At 37.5% G+C, this 10,751-nt stretch overlaps 2 protein-coding genes across 2 annotated transcripts; one reads left to right on the forward strand and one right to left on the reverse strand.

Moving 5' to 3' along the window:
• Positions 1–49: 49 nt before the first annotated feature.
• On the forward strand, positions 50–1,207 carry LOC110729542. Its single transcript, XM_021909274.1, has 2 exons — positions 50–390; positions 654–1,207. The coding sequence occupies exon 2, from the start codon at positions 657–659 to the stop codon at positions 1,134–1,136; it is 480 nt and encodes a 159-aa protein (XP_021764966.1). The 5' UTR covers positions 50–390; positions 654–656; the 3' UTR covers positions 1,137–1,207.
• A 132-nt stretch (positions 1,208–1,339) lies between these two features.
• LOC110729463 lies at positions 1,340–3,041 on the reverse strand. The gene is made up of 2 exons (XM_021909196.1): positions 1,896–3,041; positions 1,340–1,806 (listed from the first exon to the last, which is right to left on the reverse strand). Exons 1-2 carry the CDS (start codon positions 3,039–3,041, stop codon positions 1,522–1,524), a joined length of 1,431 nt encoding a protein of 476 aa, XP_021764888.1. The 3' UTR covers positions 1,340–1,521.
• Between the last annotated feature and the right edge of the window lie 7,710 nt (positions 3,042–10,751).

Here is a 10,751-nt window from a genome sequence, read left to right on the forward strand (position 1 = left end):
ATTGTTTTTAGGATATTTTGGATTTTAACACCTTACAAAAGGCTGAAAATGTTTTTTAACACCCCCCAAAAAAAAACTTTTATTTTAACACCTCCCAAAAATATAAAAGTTGGAAGTTAACACCAAAATCCATCTTCCGTTAACAGAACTGTTAGTGGGGCCCACCCCAACGGATATATTTTTAAAAGATCTGTATATAAGAACCATTCTTCCACGATTCTTGCACGATATATAAGAACCATTCTTGCACGATTCTCCCCCAATGAACGAAATCGTTGTTCTTATTGAATAGCAGCAGCGCATTGCATTGTTGCACGATACTTGAAACAATTCTTTCACGATTCTTCCACGATTTTTGAGAAGAGGAACAGATTGAAGCTGCTGAAACAGGTGAGTGCGGTCAATTGTTCGGTTGTTTGGTAATTATGGTTTAAATTCTCTTCAATTATTATTTGCAATTGTTTCGTACTCAGATTAATGGTTGGATTATGTTATGTACGCATCTAAATGCCCAATTGCGAAATTAGGGTTCGTCAGAAATTGAATTTGGGGCTTTTCGTATTATGAAATTAAAAATGAATTTTGTTGCTGTCAATGTTAATTCGTCAGTGTACAAATCTGTAAATGTGACTGTCGATCTAAAATTGATGCAGATTATGTCGTTTGTTAGCTCTTCCCCTCCTGAGGCCAGAAAATGTAAGTGTGGTGTGCCAATGGCCAAGCTCACTAGCTGGACAAGGGAGAATCCAGGCAGGAAGTTCATATCATGTAAGTTTTATGACCCAATAACAGAAACAAGGGGTTGCAAAGCTTTCGAATGGGTTGATCAACCTGATGGAACAGATTGGCAAACAGGGGTTATCAACAACCTGTTGTTGGATAAGAAGCTGCTAAAGGGTGAAGTTAATGAATTGAAAAGGGAAGTTGATGAAATCAGTGGCCAAAGGAGGTGCCTACTTAATGAAGTTGATAATTTGAAGATGAGATGCAAGGCCTTGAACGCTGACAGGAAGAGAATGAACAGGGAGTGCAATGAAGGGAAGGTGTCTTCAATCAGCTGTTTTGGTTGGGTGGGCATGGCCATTTGTATAGGTTTGTCAATGGGTGTAATTTTCCTAATGGCTAGGGGTGTGTAATAGTAAGCTGTATTAAGTAGTTATAATTTCTTGTAATGACTTGAAGTGTTATAAATATGTCTTTTAATCAACCTATTTATGCCTTGTCTAAGTTCCTATTTATGCCTTGTCTTTTAATCAACCTATTTAAACATGTGAAACATTAAAACATGGGAAATATGTGAAACACTAAGATAGTTCAAGTACAGGTTGACAAAAGAACCTTACTTCAACATGTTTCAATGGCAATCAAAGCCATGCAACCATTACAATTCAATATCTAATTGTTCAAATTTGTTAAGGGAAGCCACTAAAAAACTAGCAAGTTACATAACCAGTCATGAGTACATAATAAAAGTTTGAAATTGTTCAACAGACATAATGTTTGATATCCAGCATGAGTACATCACTGAGTAAGGTTGTTGAGGGATTGCAGCCTGGCCCTTGTTACAACACCTGTGGCTGTTGTAGGCTGACTTGAGGAAGACCTTGTCTTTCTTTTTGGTTGGCTTGAGGCAGGCTGACTTGAGGAAGGCTGAGCTGAGGATGGCTGACTAGAGGATGGCTGAGCTGAGGAATGCTTAGCTGAGGAAGACTGTGGCTGTGGGCGCTTGCTGAATGGCAGACAACCTTCTTGCTCTTGAGGAAACTTTTTGTTTCCTATGCTGTTTGGTCCAGCCCCAATTGCACTCTATGACATGCATATAAAAATAAAAAGTCAATGGAAAAGACACATACATATATAAAACAAAGGGGGAGTTGGTGTAATGCTTGTGTTACCTTTTTAGCAGCCCTAATCTCTTTCTTCTTCCTCTCCTCCACCATCCAAGGAGTGTTCAGTGGGGGTCTGCCTGCTGACTTTATCAGCTCTGTAGCTGGTGCAGCAGGTACTTTGCAAGTCTTGGCATAATGCCTATATCCCCCACAGTTGCTGCATTGCTTCTTCCTCTTGGTACTTGCCTGACCACCTGAAGAAGAACATTCTCCTGGCTCAAGCTTCCTTTTTTTGCTCTTTGGTCTCCCAGGTTGCACCTTAACAGAAGGGGGTAGTGGTTCCCTCATTCTGACTCTCTCCCAGTGCTTTGGGCCAGGCATTGGTTGGACAGCTGGTTCATAAGCAGACCTGTATGTGTCCATGGTATAGTATGGGTCAACAACAGCCTCTATGTCACCCCTCATATCCAATATGCAGGCATAAGCATGAACACATGGAATGCCAGTGAGTTCCCAATGGTAACATGTGCAGGTCTCCTTGTCCAAATCAACCAACACCTGGTCATCCTTCAGCTGCACCTCAAATTCTTCTTCACCAGGTTCCCAATCTTGTCCCTCATCACTCAAATCTGAACTTGAATAACCAGATCCTTCACATCCATCATCCTTTTCTTCATCAAACCTCAACACTTTAGCATTAGCTGAGGCTTTCCTAGGTGGACTCTCCTCCCTTTGTTCAGTTTCTGTCTTCTTAAACCTAGGGCTCCTCCTAATAGTCGATGTATTTGAACTTTCTACCTTCTTATCCTTTTTTTTTGTCTTTGCAGGATTGGGTTGGGCCTCTTGTATGGGCTGACTAGGAGCTTCTGTTGTTACAAAAACCTCAACATACCCCTCTTCATTTACTGTCTCCAAAAGGCCCTTAACCTCTTCACTGTTAACTAGTTCCCTTTTCCCAGTGTTAAAGGTTTTCCCCTTCTGCCTATACCAACAGCTGTAATGCATAGGCACATCCATATCACCATTAACAAAACCATGAATTGCAGCTGTTCTAATCAAATGCACATCCAACTTAGATACTTGAACCTTCCTCTTCCAGTAACACCAACCACCACACCAACACAGCAGCTGCCTGTTTTTGGTTACTCTTTTAGGGACAAAAGCACCTCCCACTCTAAGGCAGATGTCAACCAAACTATCCTTGTCACCCATTATCTACCCACCAGTGAAAAACATATAAAACATATTAAAAGCCATGTAACTATACATGCACAATACGAATAAACAAATCCATCACAGCCACACAAACAAACACATAAAAAAATTGAAAATAAACATATACAAGCCAATGTAGGTGCTCAGTAACATAAATTAATCAACAAACCACACTTGCTAGTTTAATTAACAATAAACCACCTTAATTAATCTCTACTTTCAATTACGAAATCCAATTAACCTAAGTCGCATAGTCAGTTACAGAAATTGATTTATCAAGGCTTTCCTACTGTGGTCCCAAAATTTACCCTAATTACCCAATTATTGCAAGGTTTACAGCAATGAAGCACCAGTAATTGACGAAATTGCTATCAAAGGAGAGCAATTTTACCTTATTTTCTGTGAATTTCAAGCGGCTTTCGCACTTTTGTAGTTGAAGAAGATGATGAAGAAACCCTCCTGAGCTTATCTTCTCCAACGTTGACACCACCCTACACTCCACTTCTCAGCCAAGATCTCCTTTGGTTCAAAAGCGAAATCAATGAAGGTTCAGAAAGAATTCAATGCAGAATGTTGCTGCGAATTCAATGAAGAAAGAAGTTTCGTGTTTTGCTGGGTGAAAATTGAAGTTCAAGCCAATTTGTGGGACCCACGTTAAATTTCCGTGACGGAAATCGTTAACTGGTGTTAACTTCCAACTTTTATATTTTTGGGAGGTGTTAAAATAAAAGTTTTTTTTTGGGGGGTGTTAAAAAACATTTTCAGCCTTTTGTAAGGTGTTAAAATCCAAAATATCCTTGTTTTTATTCTTTACGTGTAGACTTTTATGGTGAACTTTTTAAACTTTTACATTACTATTATAGACATCAAAATCATATAATGTGAGTTTTTGCAAGATTCAACTTGAAATGTATTTTCTAAATATATTTTAGTATTTTTAATTTATCATATGAAATACAAACGTGGTTAAAGATGTGCATTGGAGACCGTGTAATTCAAAGCATAAAGAATGAAGAGAGTAAATATTTTTTTCTCATAATTGAAACTAGAGCTGTCAATTCAGGTTAACGGGTCGGGTAATAGTGGGTCGGGTTAACTCGGGTCGGGTCAATTCGGATTAATTCCATAATCTATGCGGGTTGGGTTTGGGTTGGGTCATGCTTGAGTCGGGTCATACTTCTTATCGGGTTTGGGTCAGGTTAATATTACATTCGAGTCGGGTGAACAATAGGTCGGGTTTTCACGGGTTAGGGTAATTCTCGAATTCGAGTCGGGTTCGGTTCAAGTCAATAATTTGCGGGTTAGAATCAAGTCAGGTCGTTCTCGGGTTTGAGTCAAGTTTGGTTCAAGTCAATAATTTGCAAATTATAATTAGGTCGGGTCATTTTCAAGTCGGGTCATTCTCGGGTTCAAGTCGGGTTCGGTTCAATTCAATAATTTGCGGGTTATAATCAGGTTGGGTCATTCTCAGATTCAAGTTGGGTTATGTTCAAGTCAATAATTTGTAGGTTACAATCACGTCGGGTCATTTTCAAGTCAGGTCATATTTGGGTTCAACTAACTATAAATAGATAATTATCATTTTTATCAAGCTAATTATTTTCTTTGATTTGACTATAATATATATGACAATATACTAGGGAACTATAGTCAATAATTTAGGAAGATAATTATCTCCTTTGACCATACAACAAATATTTACTATATTTAACTCTTAAATTTGAGGATGATGCTCCTTTCTTTTGTTGGTCCGGACCGACTTGGTCTCCCTAAACAAAATGCTTTGATCAACAATAATAAGGTGGTCTAAATTGCATTTAAGGTGATTTGAAATCAGGCCAGGAACAATTTGGGTTGAATTTAGGTAGGGTCAATAACAAGTCGTGTTAATTTCGAGTCAAATTAGTAACAGATCGGGTTGAATTTTGTGGGTCGGGTAAGTAATAGGTCTGGTAAAATTCGGGTCGGGTCAATAACAAGTCGGGTTGAATTTGGGTCAGGTCAATAACAAGTCGGGTTGATTTCGGGTCGGGTTAGGAACGGGTCGGGCTGAATTCAGGTCAGGTTAGTAACAAGTCGGGTTAAATTTGGGTTTTGACGGGTTAAAACGGGTTAGGGTCAATTTCGGTTCAAGTCGAGTTCAGTGAAAGTTAATTAAATTGGCCGTTGTAAACCAGTAAATCGGTGCAAGTTGGAAACCGGTAAAATGACTGTTTAACAGCAAATTGGATGGTTCCACACACCCAATTGGACTCTCATAGGGTATTAAGGACCATGGTAAACATTTCGTCAATTTTTATTTCCGGGCAAAAAAAAGTCAAAAAATTCCAAAATTGAAGGCTAATATCCATGCTTTTTGAGAAATTTTGAAGGTTTTGGGGACCAATGTCGAAAGTCTTGAAATTCTATGGGATACATCTCGGGGTCATAAAATGCCGTTTGGAACCATATATGATCATTATTTGTTGTCATAAATGTTTGTGGTAGGCTTGAATTAATGAAATCTGTGCAAGTTGAAAACCGATAAATTGGCCGTTTAACAGCAAATTGGATGGTTCCACACACCCAATTGGGCTCCCGAAATGTATTAGGGACCATGGTAAACATTTCGATAATTTTTATTACCGAGCGAAAAAAGTCAAAAAATTCTGAAATTGAAGACTATTATTATCCACGTTTTTTGAAAAATTTTGGAGGTTTGGGGGCCAGTGTAGAAAAATCTTGATATTTTACGGGATATATCTCGGGGTCATATAATGTCGTTTGGAACCATATATGACCATTATATGTTCTCATAAATGTTCAAAGTATGTTTGAGTTAATAAAATCTGTACAAGTTGTAAAACGGTTAATTGGCCGTTTAAAGGAAAATTGGATGATTCTACCAACCCAATTGGACTCTCGGAGGATATTAGAAACCATGGTAAACATTTCAGCAATTTTTATTTCCGGGCAAAAAAAAGTCAAAAAATTCCAAAATTGAAGACCTTTGAGAAACTTTGGAGGTTTCGGCCTTTCTGGTGTCGAAAAGTTTTGAAATTCTATAGGATACATCTCGGGGTCATATAATGCCGTTTGGAACCATATATGATATTATTTGTTGTCGTAAATTTTCGTGGTAGGCTTGAATTAATAAAATCGGTGCAAGTTGTAAACCGGTAAATTGGTCGTTTAAAGGCAAATTGGATGGTTCCACCTAATTGGACTCTCGGAGGGTATTAGGGACCATGGGAAACATTTCGCCAATTTTTATTTTCGGGCGAAAAAAAGTCAAAATATTCCAAAATTAAAGGCCCAGTATAGAAGAGTCTTGATATTTTAGGGGATACATCTCGGGGTCATATAATTCCGTTTGGAACCACATATGATCTTTATATGTTGTCATAAATGTTCGTAGTATGCTTAAGTTAATGAAATCCGTGCAAGTTGTAAAGCGGTAATTTGGCCGTTTAAATGCAAATTGGATAGTTCAACCCACCCAATTGGACTACCGGAGGGTATATTGGATCATGGTAAAAATTTCGGCAATTTTAATTTATAGGCCAAAAAAAGTCAAAAAATTCTTAAATTAAAGGCTTATATCCACGCTTTTTGAGAAATTTTGGAGGTTTCAGAGCACGGTATCGAAAAGACTTGAGATTTTAGGGAATACATATCGGGGTCATATAATGACATTTAGAACCATATATGATCATTATATGTTGTCATACATATTCGTGGTACGCTTGATTTAATGAAATCGGTGCAAGTTATAAACCGGTAAATAGACCGTTTAAAGGCAAACTGGATGGTTCCACCCACCAAATTGGAATACCGAAGGGTATTAGGGACCATGGTAAACATTTCGGCAATTTTTATTTTCGGGCGAAAAAAGTCTAAAAATTCCAAAAAATAAAGGCTAATATATATCCACGCTTTTTGAGAAATTTTGGAGGTTTCGGGGCACGGTATCGAAAAGCCTTGACATTCTAGGGAATACATCTCTGGGTCATTTAATGCCGTTTGGAACCATATATGATCATTATTTGTTGTCATAAATGTTCGTATTAGGCTTGAGCTAATGAAATCCGTGCAAGTTTTAAACCGGTAAATTGACGTTTAAAGGCAAATTAGATATTTCAACCCACCCAATTTGATTCCCGGAGGGTATTAGGGACCATGGTAAAAATTTCGGCAATTTTTATTTCTTGGCGAAAAATAGTAAAAAAATTCCAAAATTGAAGGCTTATATCCACGCTTTTTGAGAAATTTTGGAGGTTTCGGGGTACGGTGTCGAAAAACCTTGAGATTTTAGGGAATTCAAATAGGGGTCAAACAATGACATTTGGAACCATATAATGTCATTATATGTTGTCATAAATGTTCGTGGTAGGTTTGATTTAATGAATTCAGTTTAAGTTATAAATCGGTATATAAGCCGTTTAAAGGCAAATTGGATGGTTCCACCCACCCAATTGGATTCCCGAAAGGTATTAGGGATCATGGTAAATTTTTTTGGCAATTATTATTTCAAGGCGAAAAAAGTCTAAAAATTCCAAAAATAAAGGCTAATATCCATCCTTTTTAAGAAATTTAGGAGATTTCGGGGTTCGGTATCGAAAAGCTTTAAGATTCTAGGGAATACATCTCAGGGTCATATAATGACATTTGGAACCATATATGATCATTATTTGTTGTCATAAATGTTCGGGTAGGCTTGAGTTAATGAAATTGGTGCAAGTTAATGAATTGACCGTTTAAAGGCAAATTGGATGCAATGGTTCCACCCACCCAATTGGACTATCGGAGGGTATTAAGGACCATGGTAAAAATTTCAGCAATTTTTATTTTTGGGCGAAAAAAAGGCAAAAATTTCCAAAATTGGGTGCTAATATCCACGCTTTTGTGAAATTTTGGAGGTTTCGGGACCTGGTGTCGAAAAGTGTTGAGATTTTGGGGAATACATCTCGTGGTCATATAATGTCATTTGGACCCATATATGATCATTATTTGTTGTCATAAATGTTTGTGGTAGGCTTGAGTTAATGAAATCAGTGCGATTTGTAAACCGGTAAATTGGTCATTTAAAAGAAAATTGGATGGTTTCACCCACCCAATTGGACTCCCGGAGGGGGTATTAGGGACCTTGGTTAACATTTCGGCAATTTTTATTTCCATTCGAAAAAAGTCAAAAAATTCCAAAACTGAAGGATAATATTCATGCTTTTTTTAGAAATTTAGAAGGTTTCGGGTCCCGGTGTCAAAAAGAAATAAGATTTTAGAGATGCATCTCGGTGTCATATAATCCCGTTTAGAACCATAAATGATCATGAACCATAAATGATCATTATATGTTGTCATAAATGTGTTGTGGTAGGCTTGAGTGAATGAAATCGGTGCAAGTTGTAAACCGGTAAATTGGCCGTTTAAACGCAAATTGGATGATTCCACCCACCCAATTGGACTCCCGGAGGGTATTAGGGACCATGGTAAACATTTCGTCAATTTTTATTTCCAGTGGATTAAAGGCCAAAAAAATCCTAAATTGAAGGCTAATAACCACGCTTTTTGACAAATTTTTGAAGTTTCGGAGCCCGGTGTTGAGAAGACTTGAGATTTTAGGGGATACATCTTTGAGCCAAGCAACATTATATGACCACGAGATGTATTCCCTAGAATTTCAAGACTTTTAGACACCGGACCCCGAAAACTCCAAAATTTCTCAAAAAGCGTGGATATTAGCCTTCAATTTTTGAATTTTTTGACTTTTTTCGATCGGAAATAAAAATTGCCGAATTGTTTACAATGGTTCCTAATACCCTCTGGGAGTCCAATTGGGTAGGTGGAACCAACCAATTTGCCTTTAAACGACCAATTTACCGGTTTACAACTTGAACGGATTTCATTAACTCAAGCATACCACGAACATTTACGACAACAAATAATGACCATATGTGGTTTCAAACAGCATTATATGACCCCGAGATGTATCCTATACAATTTCAAGACTTTTTGACACTGGGTCCTGACACTGTGTCTTTAATGTTGGAATTTTTTGACTTTTTTCGCCCGGAAATAAAAATAGCCGAAGTATTTACCATGGTTTCTAATATCATCCAGGAGTCCAATTGGGTTTGTGGAACCATCCAATTTGCCTTTAAACGACCAACTAACCGGTTTACAACTTGCACGGATTTCATTAACTCAGGCATACTTTGAACATTTATGACAACATATAATGGTCATATATGGTTCCAAACGGCATTATATGACCCCCATATGTATCCCCTAAAATATCAAGACTTTTCTACACTGGCCCCCAAACCTCCAAAATTTTAAAAAATACGTGGATATTAGTCTTCAATTTTGGAATTTTTTGACTTTTTTCGCCTGCAAATAAAAATTGTCGAAATTTTTACTATGGTCCCTAATACATTCTGGAAGTCCAATTGGGTGTGTGGAACCATCCAATTTGCTGTTAAACGACCAATTTATTGGTTTACAAGTTGCACCGATTTCATTAATTCAAGCCTACTACGAACATTTATGACAATAAATAATGATCATATATGGTTCCAAACAGCATTATATGACCCCGAGATGTATCCCATAGAATTTCAAGACTTTTCGACACCGGGCCCAAAAAAACTCCAAAATTTCTCAAAAAGCGTAGGGATATTAGCTTTCAATTTTGGATTTTTTGACTTTTTTTTTGCCCGAAAATAAAAATTGCCAAAATGTTTACTATGGTCCTTAATATCCTACTGGATTCCAATCGGGTGTGTGGAACCATCCAATTTGTTGTTAAACGACCAATTTACTGGTTTACAACTTGCTGCGATTTCATTAATTCAAGCATACCACAAACATTTATGACAATAAATAACGATCATATATAATTCCAAACGGCATTATATGACCCCGAGATGTATCCAAAATAATTTCAAGACTTTTCGACACCGGGCCTCAAAACCTCAAAAACTTCTCAAAAAGCGTGGATATTAGCCTTCAATTTTGGAATTTTTTGACTTTTTTTTTGCCCGAAAATAAAAATTGCCGAAATGTTTACCATTGTCCTTAATACCCTACCGGAGTCCGATTGGGTGTGTGGAACCATCCAATTTGATGTTGAACAGCCAATTTATCGGTTTACAACTTGCACCTATTTGCCGATTTACAACGGCCAATTTAATTAAGTTGCACTGAACCTGACTTGAACCGAAATTGACCCTAACCCGTTTTAACCCGTTAAAACCCGAATTTAACCCGACTTGTTACTAACCTGACATGAATTCAGCCCGACCCGTTCCTAACCCGACCCGAATTTAACCCAACCTGTTACAAACCTGACCCGAAATCAACCGACTTGTTATTGACCTGACCCAAATTCAATCCAACTTGTTATTGACTCGACCCAAATTTTACCAGACCTGTTACTTACCCGACCCAAAAATTCAACCCGATCGGTTACTAACCCGACTCGAAATTAACACGACTTGTTATTGACCCGACCTAAATTCAACCCAAATTGTTTCTAACCTGATTTCAAATTACCTTAAATGCAATTTAGACCACCTTATTATTGTTGATCAAAGCATTTTGTCTGGGTAGACGAAGTCGGTATAGGCCAGCAAAAGAAAGGAGCATCATCCTCAAATTTAAGAGTTAAATATAGTAAATATTTGTTGTATGGTCAAAGGAGATAATTGTTTTCCTAAATTATAGACA

The sequence above is a fragment of the Chenopodium quinoa genome, unplaced genomic scaffold (assembly GCF_001683475.1).
Source record: "Chenopodium quinoa cultivar QQ74 unplaced genomic scaffold, ASM168347v1, whole genome shotgun sequence".
NCBI classification, from domain to species: domain Eukaryota; kingdom Viridiplantae; phylum Streptophyta; class Magnoliopsida; order Caryophyllales; family Amaranthaceae; genus Chenopodium; species Chenopodium quinoa.

Excerpts from the sequence above, each read along its gene's own strand:
- LOC110729542 (XM_021909274.1), top strand. The coding sequence starts at position 657 with ATGTCGTTTGTTAGCTCTTCCCCTCCTGAGGCCAGAAAATGTAAGTGT.
- LOC110729463 (XM_021909196.1), bottom strand. The coding sequence starts at position 3,041 with ATGGGTGACAAGGATAGTTTGGTTGACATCTGCCTTAGAGTGGGAGGT. Across the intron at positions 1,807-1,895 it reads AGATTAGGGCTGCTAAAAAG|AGTGCAATTGGGGCTGGACC; the intron begins GTAACACAAGCA and ends TGCATGTCATAG.